General features: G+C 43.7%; 1 protein-coding gene across 1 annotated transcript in view; it reads left to right on the forward strand.

The window, feature by feature from the left end:
• The first annotated feature begins 253 nt into the window (after window positions 1-253).
• LIN28A (lin-28 RNA binding posttranscriptional regulator A) overlaps window positions 254-16,770 on the forward strand; it is a 29,490-nt gene continuing 12,973 nt past the window's right edge. The window contains exon 1 of the mRNA XM_040471532.1: window positions 254-409. Coding sequence (XP_040327466.1) covers window positions 254-409 — 156 coding nt within the window. The remainder of the gene's footprint in view (window positions 410-16,770) is intronic.

Raw genomic sequence — 16,770 nt, forward strand, 5'->3', positions numbered from 1 at the left:
ATGCATTATACAAATTGACCCAGAATGATTCTTCAAAAAGCCCATCCTTTTCCCATGTGTCATTTTTTTTTCTGTCACAAATTAGGGAAGCAATCTCACAAACCAGGTGATCATGACCTGAGCGGAAACCAAGAGTCAGATACCTAACCAACTGAGCTACCCGGGCGCCCCTCCCCAGTCATCTTTTGTTGTAATGATTATTCTTTGGAGACTCAAGAAGGGTCCATGGGTGCAAAAATTCCTAAATCCTAGCATGTTTAAACTGTTTTCCAAGGAGGGGGTTTTTAAGAAATGTAGCCTGGTGCAAGATCACAAGGCCTTCTGGACAGATGGGGGACAAGCCGAGGGTCTGAAGGCCCAATCAGATTTGGAGGGGGATCTGGAGCAGAATGAGGAGGAAGGGGGCAAGGTTAGTGGTGAGAAGGTCAAGGTGTGAGATCCCCAGGAGCAGAGTCTGTCTCTCCCCCATCTAACTAGGGGTTCCTAGGTAGTCATGTCCTGGTCTCCCCTTGAGATGTATCTTGCAGTGAGTCAGGAGTTTCATGTGGAGCCTCCGAAACGCAGCCTTGTCCACTCATCTCCCCAAGTCTCGTGCAAAGCTTCTTCGTATCTCCCAGGAGTCTGCCTCCATCAGTGCCCTCCACCCTGTCCTGGGCTACAGGTCCAGCCTTGCCACTCTCCTTCTGGCTGCCACCTGTAGCTTTCTCTGGACTTTACTACCCATCTTAGGCCTTCGTCCTCACACACTCAGCCTAGTTCAGTTCTGCTTGTTTGGCCAGAAGCCTTCCTGCCTCTAAAAGGCGCAGAGACCTCCAGCCAACCGGTGACTCCTGGCAATAGCTCTAACTCTGTGCATATACAAACAGTCCACAAAACAGACCACACGCAGTAAACACGAACAGGGGTCCCCACTGCCTGCTGCGTACCAGGCACGATGCTCACACTACAGCTCATTCCTTCAAGCTCCTTGTGTGCACTGGCCCTTGCTCGGTTTGCTAGGTGCCAGAGGCACTACAGTCAAAAGCGTACATTGATCTTTGCCTTCTTAAAAAATTTTTTTAATCTTTATTTTTGAGAGAGAGAGAGAGAGAGAGAGACAGAGTGAGAGCAGAGGAGGAACAGAGAGAGAGGGAGACACAGAATCTGAAGCAGGCTCTAGGCTCTGAGCCATCAGCACAGAGCCCGATGCAGGGCTCAAACCCACGAACCGTGAGATCATGACCTGAGCCGAAGTCGGACACTCAACCGACTGAGCCACCCAGGTGCCCCTGATCCTTGCCTTCTTAGAGTTGACATCCTCACCACAACTCTGGGGGCTAGGCATTATTGTTTCCGTTTCATATTACCTAAGATCACAAAACCACTAAGCAAGATTGATGTTCATGCTCAGCTCTTTTTTTTTTTTAATGTTTATTTATTTTTGGGACAGAGAGAGACACAGCATGAGCAGGGAAGGGGCAGAGAGAGAGGGAGACACAGAATATGAAGCAGACTCCAGGCTCTGAGCTGTCAGCACAGAGCCCGACGCGGGGCTCGAACTCACAAACTGTGAGATCGTGACCTGAGCCGAAGTCAGATGCTTAACCGACTGAGCCACCCAGGCGCCCCAATGCTCAGCTCTTTTTTAAGGTCAAGGCTCTTTAAGAAATTTGGGATGTTGGGTTCTACAAACACAATGCCCTAGACAAATAGGAGTACAGCTCCCGCTTATCATTCTCAGTTTGTAAAACACTTGGCTCCTTGAAGAGACGGCTGATCTCAGTGCTGGGCTGGGAAAGCACAGGTCAGCCTGGAACGGATGAAAGTGCCAGAAAGCAAGAGAGTGCTCCAAGAAAGATGAGGACCCAGGACCCAGGAAACAGTTTGAAGGGGTTCCCGCTGGCCCAACCGAGGACAATTTAAACATCAAAATAAATGATAGAATGGATTATAGCCCGTTGAAAAGTGGGAATCCATGAGTCCATTCTGATATCAATAAATGAGTAAACAAATGGCGAAGGCAAACCTCTTCTAATAAATGCAGAGATAATGTAATTAGAAAATCACCATTTGATAACCATCACCATTTGATAAAAACTGATTTAGCATCCAACCAACGGATGCTAAAACTATGGGGTGAAAGGTTGGAGAAACAGGATATTTATGTCATCTCAGCATATGTCCCTAAAAAAATCCCTGTAGGGAAAATATAGTCACTTTGCAGTGGAGAAACCTGACACTTCAACCAACCAATTCAACCTCAACACATAATGGTTCAAATAAATATCATTTCCTTCTTGACATCATGTACTGAGAGAGGAGTATCTTTTCTGTGATGTGCCTGCCCAGAATGCAAAACTTGAATCTAATCATCGAGAGACAGTAGACAAACCCATATGGAAGGATACTTAACAAAATAACTGGCCTATTATTTTTTTAAATGTCAGGTCATGGGGCCCCTGGGTGGCTCTGTCAGTTGAGCGTCAGACTCGATTTCGGCTCAGGTCATGATCTCACGGTTCATGGGTCTGAGTCTCATGTCTGGCTCTGTGCTGACGGTGCCGAGAGTGGAGCCTGCTTGGGATTCTTTCCCTCTCCCTCTCTGCCCCTCTCTCACTCATGCTCTCTCTCTCTCTCTCTCTCTCTCTCTCTCTCTCTCTAAAATAAAGAAAGAAAATGTGGAGAAACAATAAAAGACTTATTCCAGATTAAAGAGATAGGGATGTGAGAATTTAATGGAATGAGTAATCCTGGATTGATTCTAGACAAGAAAAGACATTATTAGAACTTTGGTAGAACAATTGCAAAAACTCAAGTAAGGTCAAGTAGATTGTATTATATCATGCTGACTTTGATAATTGTATTATGATTATGTTTGAGAATATCTTTGCATTTTTAAGAAACACGGTCTGACGTATTTAGGGATAAAGGGATAAGGTTAGCAATTCACTCCGAAATAGTTAAGTGTGATAGAGGAAATAGGAGAGGAGAGAATAATAATAAATGAGGTAGATTGCTAACATTTGGATAATCTGGGTAAGGGGATACAGGAATTCATTTATTCTTCTTGCAACTTTTCTGTAAGCCTGAGATGATCTCAAATTAGAAAGTTATAACATCTGGCCATCAATTATCTCATCGGCAATTCATGTACAACTTGAAAAAGTCCCATGACATCCTTATTTTGCAAATGTGGGTACAGGGTTTAGAGAACTGAGAGTACTTGCTCAGGCTGTTAAATTAATGGGTGAAGCAGGATTTGAACCCAGATGGGGCCCTGGGGTGACTCAGTTGGCATCTGACTCTTGATCTCACCTCAGGTCATGATCTCAAGTTTGTGAGATTAAGCCCCGAGTCGGGCTCTTCACTGACAGCACAGAACCAGCTTGGGATTCTCTCTCTCCTCTCTCTCTGCCTCTCTCCTGCTTGCATGCTTTCTCTCTCTCTCTCTCTCTCTCTCTCTCTCTCTCTCTCTCTTTCTCTCTCTCTCAAAATAAATAAGTAAACTACAATTAAAAAAAGGATTTGAACCCAGATCTCCAAGCCTCAGATCCAGGGATCTTCTGTGTGGGTCTGAAGGGTCAGTATCATCCAGTGTCTAATGGGGATGCATCCCTTGCTCAGAGTCTCTATCTGGCCTAAGAAATCACACCATTCAAAACATTCTCACCTCCCTCCCCCTACCCCATCTCAAAATACCTAAGCATCTCCAGTGGAATGGGCCCTATTTGTCCACAGCACCGCTGGGGAAGTGGGTCTACAGAGATGCCCCTGACGCAAGCCTAACACACACCAGTGAAACAGACATCAAAGCCAACAAGGCCCCTTAGAGCTGCTGGGTGGGTCAACAACACGATGCAGGAATGAACTAATGAATGAGTGGATGGCAGCACTCCCACAGACTCTCTTTGTAGCCTAAAGACCTTGGATAGTTCGAGACGTCTCCTCTTCAGGAGGGGCTGGGCAGCGGCAGTCTGGCACTCTGTACCCCTCAACATGCTTCCCCCCAGGAGCCAAGAGGCAGCTCTATCCCTTTAGCATTCTCCTTACCCATGAGCTGTCTGCCCAGGGAGTGTGGACCACAGAGCAAAGGGAGAGGGAGGGGCCAGGGGCCAGTTAAGATCTGGCACCAGAAGATGGGGCTCTGGAGTCCCACTCAGGCAGATCCAGGGGTACTGGACCTGGAGCTTTTATAATTTAAGAGGTCCTCTTTAAACAAAGGAAAACTAGATTATAAACATAAAATGTATACCGCTATAGAATGTTTATTTAGAACGAGAAAAGAAGGCATGATAAATCACATCTTTCGAATGCTGAAAAATACCACAAACCTCATTAAACATATTTGTATTAATTAACTGCCTGGCACACCTCTATACTATTTTTCAACAGAGTCACTGCTGGTATGCCCCCTTTCAAATTCCCAGCTGTGATTAAAATATCTCATTTGGGCCCGTTTCATGAAAATATGTGAGCACATGACTTCACTGCCCCACAGCTGCGGGAGGGGCCCTGAGCTTAAACCTACTTCTAAATCTACTGAATCTACTGAAACTAAATCTACTTCTGTTGCACTCCTGGACAAAAAAAAAGTTTTGAGCTTAGGAAGGGGATAACGGGAATTCTCCCTTCCAAGCTTGGTCGCTCTAGAAAGGCCCTAGCGACCTGCTGACTTTCGCTCCTCCCTTTCTCAAAAAAAAAAAAAAAAAAAAAAAAAAAAGCAATTATCAAGAGAACTGAGCCTAGGAAAGCCCAAGGCTCCAGCTGTGCATGTTCCACAATACAAAGGGTTAAAGCTCTGACCAAAGCTGAATGCAGCCACCATGAAGGCCTCTTTCCTTCCCTCTGAAGGGGTCCTGATCTTTCCTGCTTCAGGGTCTTTGCACATTGTTCTCTACCCCCAACACACCCATCTAAACCTCTTTTCCACATCGTCACCTGGCCAAGATTTAGGAATCTGCCAAGTCTCAGTTTAAAAGTCAGTTTTGCAGGAAGTCTGTCCTGATCCCCTTTCCCTTAAATTAAATCTCTGTAATTATTTATTCACTGTAATTCTATCCTGCTAGCACCGCAAAGAATGGGTCTTTGTCTGGTTCGTACTTGCATTTTTGCAGTCCAGTGGCGTTGTGTCCGGTGCACAGTGCCTGGCACACAGGGGGCTCAATACTTTTGAATGAAGGAGCAAAGAACTTGGTTCTGTTGGGTGAATAAAGGGGAAATATGGAGACAGAGCGCCCCCTGCTGGACACCAGAGCACGAGGGACAGAGGACTTCCTCTTAGTTGGGAAGAATGATGACGTGGTAAATTTCTCACCGCAGTAGTCTTGGGGATCCCAACCTCATTTATGACTTCTACCAATTTATGCCTTCTCACTTCTATACGTTCCATCCCAACTCTCCTTCCAGCCTTTAGAGAACAGTCTAAGCCTTGCACCCATCCTCCCCCACGCTGCAGAACACCTCACCCTCCTCCCAGCTCCATAGCGGATCTCTGATCCTCCCCACAGTTAATATCCGTTCCCCCCCTCCGGACCTTTAGCTTTGAATAAGAATAGGCCCAGATTCTTCCATCGATCCTCTTTCCTCCTCCTTAATCAATCAATCAGAAGTGATTGGCTGGAGAATTGGGCTGGATGTGGGGAAGAAATGGTGGGCAAGGATCATGGAAAGTTGGGAGGGGCTGAGGCTGGGGTGGGTGAGTGTGTTTCTGAAACAGGATCCTGTTAATGTTAGAGACAGGAAAGCGGATTCGCTCTTGGGGAGAAGAAGGGGATGAGAAAATACCTGGTATGAGATATTTAGAAAATGGTGAAGAAAGAATTCCTGTCTACTGCTTTGGCTGAAAAAGCATAAAACGTCTCCAGATTATACAGCACAATCTGGGGGGTGGGGGGGCAACCACAGGAGATTCAGCTAAGAGAGATGTAGGGTTTCTGTGAGGGAGGGATAGAGCTCAACAAACAGGATGGAGGCCCAACCAAGAGATTGGGTTTGGGGAGGAGGGTCAGAGCTCAGTGCTAGGGATATGTTGGGGGGTGGGGGGGACAGAGAGAGCAGGAGTTAATCTTGGGGGAAAGGGTGGGGGTCAAGAAGAGATAGAAGTAACTCCCTGGTGGGGAGGAGAGCTGGCCATACCTATGTCTCCCTGTGATGTTTCCCATTCCTGGCCCCTCCCCCAGCAGTGCCCTGAGTGGGGCTGGGGAAGAGTGACAGTTACTTAATAACCCTGAGTCCTGCTAGCTCTTCTGAACAGCCTGTGGTCACTGGAGGGCTAAAGGGGGCTGAAGCCAATGTCCCAGGTTATTGATCTCTGGCCCCAAAGGTCAGCATCAGGGGCAGAGGGAGTGGTGTTGCCACAGTGGGGCCTCGAGGGACCCCACAACGTGGGGCTGTGCTGCACAGCCTGGTTTTCACGTCTGTATCCTTGGCTCCCATGACCTGCTCCTCCCCACAACACATACATTCCCCCTCCATCCTGTCTGGTCTGAAACTTCTGCTTGTGAGACATCTCAGAATAAACTCTTGGGGTCTGGACTTTTGAGCAGCTAGAGAGCATAAAAGCAGGGACTTGGGTAGAATTATTTGCTACTACTCTCACCCTGAAGACAAAGCCCTGTGAGTCCATGAACTCACTGATGAGCTCTGAGAAAGCACCAGTCTGGTGGTCAGGAAGGACAGCACAATTTACTGTGTGGCCTTAGGCAAGCCTCTTAACCTCTATGGTTTTCTTTTTCTCTCTTCTTCTTCTTCTTCTTCTTCTTCTTCTTCTTCTTCTTCTTCTTCTTCATGATTTTCTTATATACAAAATGAAGGGGTTGAATCAGATGAGCTCTGAACTTTCTTCCAGATAAACAATCTAAGATTCTAAGGAATTAAATGGGGACAGGGGCTAACAGCAAGGGTTAAGGGTAAGAATTAGGTTTGGTTCAGAAGATGGTAAAAAGAATTTTTGGACTTAGAAATAAAACCTGGATTCTACTTTTGGCCATTATTATTCATGCAACCCTGAGCAAGTCACTCATTTGTTCATTCAACAAACAGTCATTTTAATTCATTTTTTTATGTTTGTTTTTGAGAGGTAGAGAGAGGCAGAGCATGAGTGGGGGAGGAGCAGAGAGAGAGAGAATCTGAAGCGGGCTCCAGGCTCCAAGCTGTCAGCACAGAACCCGATGGGGGACTCCATAAGATCACGACCTGAACTGAAGTCAGTTGCTTAACTGACTGAGCCACCCAGGCACCCCCCCCCCCAATTCAATGAACATTTAATTTAACAAACTATTACTCTTTTCCAAGCTTTGTGTTGTGTGCTGGGCACACAATGAAGAAGACAGACATAGTCTCTGACTTCATGATGTTACATTCTAGCAGCAAACGGGAAAGACAAATAACCAAATATAATAAAGTGGGGGAAATACTCTGTTGTCGAAATATAGGGTACCATAAGAACAAGTGAAGAGGTGGTAGGGGGGTGAGTAGGTGGAGGCAAAGAAATCCCTGAAGGAGGTGACACCTCTGTTGGAGCCTAAAGAATGAGTAAGTAAGGGAAAAGTGAAGTAAGGGAAATGGTGGTTTGGACAGAGGGGTAAGCATTGAAAAACACCAGGAAGAAAGGGAGAGCCAGGGTATGGAGGCCCTGGAAAGCTAACTGATAGGAGTGAGGAGTATACGTTTGGAGGTAAGTCTGGTATTGAGGGTAGAGACCAGCCTCACCTGCAAAACTGAGATAACTACATGACTATCTTGCCCCCTTCCTTTTGTAGCAACCCTGTTCTCCAGGGTCTAGTAAGACAAGGCATGGGAAAACACTTTGCCGTTGCAAAAGCATGGTATAAAGTGATGCACAGAAAATGGGAAAAGATTGTGGATCAGTGAGGAACACGCTGGGTAAATCTGGCATTAGCTTCCAGAGGAACAGTGGGAAACCAACCAAAATTCAGGAGTTGAACCTCTAACAAATTTGCCCAAGGTCACACAACTGGGAAAGGGCGATCCTGCGGTTTGAACAGAAAGCTTGACTGTAGAGTCTGCAGAAGAGGATGGGGACTTGTCCTAAAGACAAGTGGTTAAAGGCTATGAAGATCAGCTTCAATTCAATGGAAGAAAGAACTTTCTAACAGTCCAAACTATCAGGGGATGGGCAAGGTTTCCAGAAGCTGTAAGGTCCATGTTGCTGGAGGTTTGCAATTTGAGTCTAGAAAATGGCTGGTGTCAAATCTGGGGTCTGGGAGGGCAATGGCTGATCTGCAAGGTCCCTTTTGGCTTGAGAATCTTGGAATCAAGGACCCATTCTCTGTGCTCCATACTCTCTCCTTTAATAGAACAGCAGTGGGGGCATCAGAACCTCAAAGGGTGGCTTGCATTCAGGAGAGTCCAGAGTGGGGGAAAGGATAGCTTCTTCTTTTTCTTTCTTTTTTAAAAGATTTTAAGTAATCTCTATACCTATCGTGGGGTTTCAACTTATGACTCCAATATCAAGAGTTGTATGCTCCACCAACTGAGCCAGCCAGGTGCCTTCTGTCACCTTTCCTCCACCATGGTCAAACCACAGGGGCCCAGTGGTGGTTTGGACAGAGGGTAGGGACCGTCCCTTGTCATCTGGAAGCCTTGATTCTGGATTGGTGTCTATGAAATATGGTGCAGACTCAGATGTCATCAGAGGTTGTGGCATCAGGCAGACCTGGGTGGGTACTTACTGTTAGAGTTACCCTGGACAAATTGTTCAATTTCTGAATCTCTGTTTCCTCATCTTGAAAATGGAGATGATAATTCCCACACCATGGAGTTGTTGAGGGATTATATGAGCTAATGTAGGATCTTGACAGAGTGTCTGGAACATGGTAAACGTTCATACATATTAGCTATTATTTTTTATTGTTACTTGCTGGGATAATTTGAGGAAGTTATTCAAATAGTTTGAGCTCCAGTCTTCTCTTCTGTCAAATGGGGAGATGACACTTCCTCACAGGGTGGCTGGAGGGGGCTATGCCCAGAACTTAGCAGAAGTTAACAAATGTTATTTTCTTCCTTACTCCAAAGGGAGGAAAGTCAAAGACACTTAGACACCTTTTGCCCTATTCTCATTCTGTAATTATCACAAATGCAGGAAGAGACCTTAGAGATCATAAATCTACTCTCCTATTTGATATATGAGGAAACAGGCCCAGAGGAGATTTGCTCAAGGCCGGTCAGTGAATTAGTGATAGAACCCAGAACTTTCTTACCATACCATTCCATCTCTCTTACTGACAAAATCTTGAATGAATGTGTGATTGAAGATCGAATGGAAGGAGGGCAGGTGTCTCTGTCTGTCTTCATAGGGACATAGAGGACTTGCAATGTGGTAACCAAACTTTGTAGTTGTTCCCCAAACAAGCTGTTCACCAATCGTCCTGGCTTTCATTTTTGCTGTGCCTTTCCTCTGGAACGCACTGCCCTCCTTGGCTTTCAAATCCTTAAACAAGGTCCAATGCAATGACACCTTCCCTGTGAAGCTTTCTATAACATATCACATGAGTTAGCTTTCGTTGTTTCCATAGTGCATCATACATGCTTCTACTACACATCCCAGCTACAATCTGATGGGACATAAATCTTTGATATCTGTCCTTTCTAATAGTTTTCTCCCCGCTAAACAACCAGGGAAACCAACTTTCAGAAATGAATCCTGAATTTGAACACTCTTTCCTTGATTGAAAGGGTGATACTAGGAAACCTGGGTTTCTAGTTCTTGTTATTAACTAGTTAAGGGACCTTGAGCAAGTCACTTAGATTTTAGGTCTTGTTTCCACATTTACAAAATGGATGGGAGGAAGACAAAGTCTGAATATACTAATCTCTAAGTCTCCTCCAATGTACGTTACTGAATCTGAACTTGGATTCCAGAGTCAACCTACCTACCAGGGTTTGAATCCTGACTCTATCACTTACTCCATGAGCTTTACCAGGTCACTTAAAGTAACCCTTCAGTGCTCAGTTTCACCTTAAAACTTTTTAAAAATTATTTCTTTATTTTGAGGGAGCGAGAGAGAGAAAGAGAGTGAGCAGGGAGGGCCAGAGAGTAAGGGAGAGACAATCTCAAACAGGCTCCGCACTGTCAACATAGAGCCTGACATGGGGCTCGAACTCACGAACGGTGAGATCATGTCCTGAGATGAAATCAAGAATTGGACACTTAATTGACTGAGCCACCCAGGAGCTCCTCAGCTTCATCTTTAAATGGGAACAATAACCATGCTTAATTTTATAAATTTGGTGTGAGGATTAAATGAGATAATTTATGTAAAGCATTCAGCACAATGTCTAGCACATGGTGAACCTTCAAAAAGCATTAACTATAGTAATTTTTATTCCACTGATAACGCTGGGTTCACAACCTCAGAATCTAGAAAAGACATCTCCAACTTCAGTGACCTCAGAGTAAGCCACGTGTCTTTCTTCATTTTGCTAGGGGTCAGCATAGCAGAGTGGTAAAAGGTATGGCTTTGTAATCATCAAAAAGCAAGGGTAAAGAAAACAACACACTTAGACTTGTAAGGTCCAGAGTATTTCCCTCCCATGCACCCTTTCTTAGGCAGTTACCTGAGGATGTGCTCCTTAAGTGTGAACCAAGGAAGAGATTGACATGGACTTCCAGGAATCAGTGGGTCTAGCCACCGTAGTGAAGGTGACAAGGTGACAACTATGAAGCATGCTCAGAGAACAACCAGGAAGGAAGGCCTCAGGAAAGAGGCTCTGGGAAAAACAAGGGCTAAGTGGCAAAGATAATGTGATGGATCCCTTGAAAATAATTGAAGATATTTCAATGGCAAATATTGTAGGAAAGACAGAAAGGTAGGGGTGCCCGGATGGCTCAGGAAGAAGAACATTAGACTTTTGATCTCGGGGTCATGAGTTCAAGCCCTATGCTGGGTGAAGAGGTTATTTAAATAAATAAAACTTAAATGAGAGAAAGAAAGAAAGAAAGAAAGAAAGAAAGAAAGAAAGAAGAAAGAAAGGAGGAAATAAAGAGAGAGGAAAAATAAAACATGATAAAGAAAAGAAATTTTGTCCTACTTAATATACAACTTGGCAATAAGGTGAACATTTCCATAATCCTAACAGTATAAACATTGGTTATCAATTTGGTTGAAAATGGTGATTTAACTGTACTAGGAAGGAAAAGGGGGAGGTAGGTCCTGTAAGAGAGATAAGTCCTCATCCACTGCAACAGGAAATCAATAGATGATATCTAAAATTGATAAATCAAGGAACAGAGGTACATGCATATAATTTAGAGATATGGAAATATCCTACAGAAAAAAATGACCCAAAGAGTCGTTGCCTCACGGGAGTAGAGGGGGTAGGGTAGTCAGAGGACTATTGTTTTTCATTATAATTCTTTCAATACTAATTGATTTTTTAAACCACATGCATTAATTACTTTAACTGTTAAAAAAAAGTGAAGAAGAAAAATATTGGATTGATCTAGATTTGGGTTGCACCCTTTGTGATTTGTGAGTCAGGGTGAATCACTTAACTCTACTCACTAAGTCTCAGTTTCCCCTTGAGTAAAATGGGGGTCAGATTAGGATGGTTGGGGACAGAAAGAGACAATACACACAAACACTTGGTACACACCTGGCATAATCAGCTCTCAATAAGCAGTAACTACCGAGTCAGGGAAGGGTAGGTTAAAGGTCGAGGCTGAAGTGGTATTGGGGAAATGACAGCATTTGGTTAGACACCCTGCCTCCATGGTACATGACAATCATTGGACACACACAAATGGACACCAGGTGAATGACAGTTTCATGAGTTGTGACCCATGGGCCAGGCTAGAGTCACAGCGAAGATCACTGAAGAGATCAGCGGTCGCGAAGTAAATTACGGGCATGGCAAGTTCCATGCAACAGGAAATCGGGTGAGGTACAGTCACTGGACAGTGGGCTATGGTGGGCTCATCATTTCCTCTTCTTGCTTGTACCTTGTGGGGGATGTGTCAGAAGGAAAAGATTTAGAGGCTGTCAGGGTGAGGGTCAGAGGTCAGCTGGGGTCAGGAAGTCTATTTCACTGAGGTCACTCTGGTCTCCTTTCAATGTAATGAAGCCATTATTGGTGAAAGCAAGTGCCTGGCGTCCTGCTCTGTGAAGCAAGGCCCGCATGCAGAGCAGGACTGAAAGAAGGAAAGGGACTCCCTTGGCTCATCCTCCTTCTGCCAATTCAACAGGCCTAAGAGGTGAGAGGTACACAATCCCACTTGATGTAGGAAGCCCTAGTCCCTAGAGCGGGATGAACATGACAGCATGGGTGAAAACAGATTGCTTCTCAGCGTAGTTAGGAACGGGGTCTCTCTCCCAGTCCCTGTCTCTGTTTCTCTGTCTCTGTCTGTCTGTCTCTCTTGCACACACACACCCACCACCCCCCCCACACACACACACACTACAATGTCAGAACTGGAAGAAACATTTGTCTAACAATGAATCCAATTCCCTCATTTTACCCTTAAAGGGTAAAACTGGGTTCCTTTCCTGAGATAACGGAGCAAATTAACAAGCTTGAACTATATATACTATACGTTTTACTTAATTACTTCTTTATTATCTGTCCCTCTCCTCTAGAATGTAAGCTCTACAAGGGTAGGAATTTAATCTGTTTTGTTCACTGACATATCTTCAGTGCTTCAAACAGTGCCACCTGACACATAATAGATGCTCAATAAATATTTGTTAGGTGACTGAGTGAATGAACAGATGAATGAATGGAAACCCTGCACACATCAATATGATTCCCTCCCTGATGAATCACAGAGTGCATCACCATACTAGAGGCTTTGAAAAGTCCTGCATAGGAAATCTAGCTAATATACAATTTTCCAAATATTTCACTATAGAAACTTTAAAAAAAAATTTTTTTTACATTTATTTATTTATTTTTGAGAGACAGAGAGAGACAGAGCACAAGTGGGGGATGGGCAGAGAGAGGAGACACAGAATCCGAAGCAGGCTCCAGGCTCCGAGCTGTCAGCACAGAGCTGGACACGGGGCTCGAACCCACAAACCACGAGATCATGACCTGGGCCGAAGTCAGACGCTCGACCGACTGAGCCACCCAGGTGCCCCTAGAAATTTTTCAGTTTAGCAAGATATATTAATCATTCCATGGAACTAGTATACTGAAGGACACATTGTGGGAAATACTTTTCTCAAATGCACACTACCATTCATGTTAGATGGTAAGGGCTTTAACTCCAACCATCCTGGCGGTGTCTGGTTGTCTCAGTTGACAGAGCATGAGACTTTTGATCTCAGGGTTGTAACTTCGAGCCCCACTTTGGGTATAGAGATTACTTATAGAGATTACTTAAAATCTTAAACACACACACACGCACACACACACAACCATCCTGGACCTTACCAGAGAATTCTCAAAACACCTCCGAAGTGGTAGTTGAATGTAGATGATTGCCCCGCTCTGGTCAACTCTTTGATTTATAAAGCCAAGGAGTTTGGGGGAGGGTGATAACTACAAATGACAGATGAGCTGTGGCTCAGGGACAAGCTTGGGTCCTATTTACTAATCATATTGAATATATAGTTTTGTTTCACAGCCTTTTTGCTTGTACATATCTTGTTCCTTATTGGTAAAATGGGGACAGTACCAGTCACAACTTTCTAGGACTGTGGAAAGAATGCGAGTTTTGGAGTCACGTATGTGAGTTAAATCTGCTTCTGCCATGTATTAGCTGAGCTACATTAGGCAGGTTATATTGATTCATTGAGCTTCAGTTTCCTCTCCTACAAAGTGGGAATATTAATACCTATTACTCAGAGTTACTGACAGGCTTTAATGAGATAAGAAATGTGCTTTATTCTTTTTAAAAAATATTTTTGGCTTTCCAAGTTTTTATTTTAATTCCAGTTAGTTAACATACACTGTTATATGAGTTTCAGATGTACAATATAGTAAAGAAATGTGCCTGTATTCTTGACAAATAATAGCTCTTGTTATGGTAAGGTGTCAGGATATAAGCTCCACAAAGGCAGCATTTTTGTTTGTATTGTTTACTGATGTATTTCCAACACTTAGAACAATGCCTGCCACATGGGAGTGCTCAATAAATATTTTTAAAATGTTGAATGAGTTATTACTAAGACCTATTTCGGCTCTTCCATTTATGAAGATATGTACCTACACAAGAGGAACTTGGTAAAATATTTTAAAGAGATATTCAAACAACAACAACAACAGATGTTTTGTGTTAATACTAGACCTTTGTCTAAAGACCCCTTTTTCTTCCCACCTAGATATTATTATTCCCAGAAATACACAAAAAATTGTAATACTTAGCTATATCAGGCCTTGTCTCCCTAACCAGACTGTAACTTTTGAGAAGGCAGGGAATCTTTCTTTCTTTCTTTCTTTCTTTCTTTCTTTCTTTCTTTCTTTCTTTCTCTCTCTCTCTCTCTCTCTCTCTCTCTCTCTCTCTCTCTCTCTTTTAAGTAAATTCTACCCCCAGCGTGGGGCTCCAACTCATGAACCCAACATCAAGAGCCACATGCTCTACTGACTGAGTCAGCCAAGGCATGCACCTGGACATGTTTCTTCTTTACTTTTTGGGGGTACATTTTCAGTCATCATACTACCTAGTGCATAATACTTACCTGGTTCTTCCACCAAACTTGTGAGCTAACACATTGACTGGTTCACAGTAGGAAACTAACAAGTTTTCAGTGAGACAAGGACCCAGGAGAAGGTTTGGTCAGGAGTCCCCACCTCCCACATAGAATCAACCCACTGGGGATGCAGAGTCAGTTATATTGGGAGCCATATGCCCTTTCCTAAAGCAGCCTCTGTCTCTACATATGCAACTTTATGAGGTCCTGAAACCCTCCTGGGTTTGTATTGTTTAGACCTCAGAGAGGCAGTCAGGAGAATAAATATTAAGACTATTATAACATTTTTATTATTTCAGTTAAAGGTTATTCTGGAGACTCTTCTTGAGTGCCTTCTATGGGCCAGGCACTGTGCTAGGTACTGGTAAGGATGTGGGAAAAGATGCAGAAAGAAACAATACATGAATGGCCCTAGTCCTAAGAAGCAAATGATCCAGCAGGTTCTGGTTCATAGAGACAATCATATTCACAATAGCTATAATAATAGTTATAGTTTACATTATTAAAAACTATTACAGGCACTATTTCAAAGGTTTTAAGTGTGTGATCTAACTTTGTTCATAATAAAACTCTGAAAGTTAAATATTCTCATTATCCCCATTGGACAGAGGAGGAAACTGAGACATAGAGAGGTTAAAGAATTTGCCCCTCCCTGCAAAAAAAGAATGTGCCCCAGATCGCTGTGTAAGTAGACCCAATATTCAAACATGGGCAAGCTGGCTCCAACACCTATGCTCCCATTTTCCCATTAATTAGGAAAATAATTTGAAAACAAATATTAGTCTCTCTTCTACTCTGGTTTCCTTTGTGGTTTTTGTTTTTGTTGTTGTTATTGTTGTTGGTGGTGGTGGTTGGTTGGTTTGGGTTGTTGTTGTTTTGCTTTGTTTTGTTTTGTTTCTTCTACTCTGGTTTATTTATTTATTTATTTATTTATTTATAAAATTTATTTATTTATTTTGAGGAGGGGGAGAGGCAGAGGGAAAATGTACCAAGCAGACTCTGCCATCAATGCAGAACCCTACATGAGGATCGATCCCACCAGCTGTGAGATCATTACTTGAACCGAAATTAACAGTTAGAAGCTCAACTGACTGAGCCACCCAGGCGCCCCCAGGCGCGTTTTTTAAGATTCTATTTTTATTTGTATTTTTTTGATATATTTAAAAATATTTGTTTATTTTTGTGAGGGGGGGAGAGAGAGAGAGAGAACAAGTGAGGGAGGGGCAGAGAGGGGGACAGAAGATCTGAAGCAGGCTCTGTGTTGACAGCAGAGAGCCTGATGTGGGGCTCGAACTCACGAACTGTGAGATCATGAACTGAGCTGAAATCGGACGGTGAATTAACTTATCCACTCGGGGGCCCCTAAGATTTTCTTTTTAAGTAATCTCTACACTCAATGTAGGGTTGGAACCCACAACCCCAAGATCAAGAGTCATATGTTCTATCAACTGAGCTAGCCAGGTGCCCCTACCCTGCTTTCCTTTGAATCAGAAAATATTATGTCCTCTTTCCTCACCCTTTGTGGCCAAATGAATTCTTACATACAATTTTCTGAAGGGGAGCTTGAGATACTTGCACTGCTCTCACAGAATCATGTACTGCTGAATATTCCCTCTTTTTTTTTTTTCTGGCATTCAAGAGAATCCCTTCACTTGGCTCAAGTGTGTCAGGGTCATTGACGGTTTGAGAAGAGAGGTTTTCTGGGAAGGACTTGGAGGTGGGAAATCAATAAGGCATTCTCAAAGCTGGGAGCGGGGAGCCAGGAGAGCGTGGCTTTATTCAGCACCGTGGACAGGGCTCCTGGAGTTCTCAGGACCCTGGACAGAGAGGCTGGTCACGCCTGCGGAGGGAACAACCCTTATTTGAGAGCGGACCAAGAGAGACCAAACCACTAAATTCCTTTTTCCCTCTCTTCAGCCAGACCTCAGTCACCTGCTCCTGAATCTGAAGAATAGAGATACAGGGAGTGAATATATTTTAAAGGCCCTAATACCGAGGGGAGATAAGACCTAGGTGGGGAGGATTATATAAACAAAAATGGCTTTGGCTGATGTACTTGGAAGAACTCTTGGAAGAACGAAATTAAGGTTCTCAACTGGGAGTGGGACATTACTAATGATATTTGTTTAATGATATGTAT

This window comes from Herpailurus yagouaroundi, unplaced genomic scaffold (assembly GCF_014898765.1).
Source record: "Herpailurus yagouaroundi ecotype Mexico unplaced genomic scaffold, PumYag 77, whole genome shotgun sequence".
Classification (NCBI taxonomy): domain Eukaryota; kingdom Metazoa; phylum Chordata; class Mammalia; order Carnivora; family Felidae; genus Herpailurus; species Herpailurus yagouaroundi.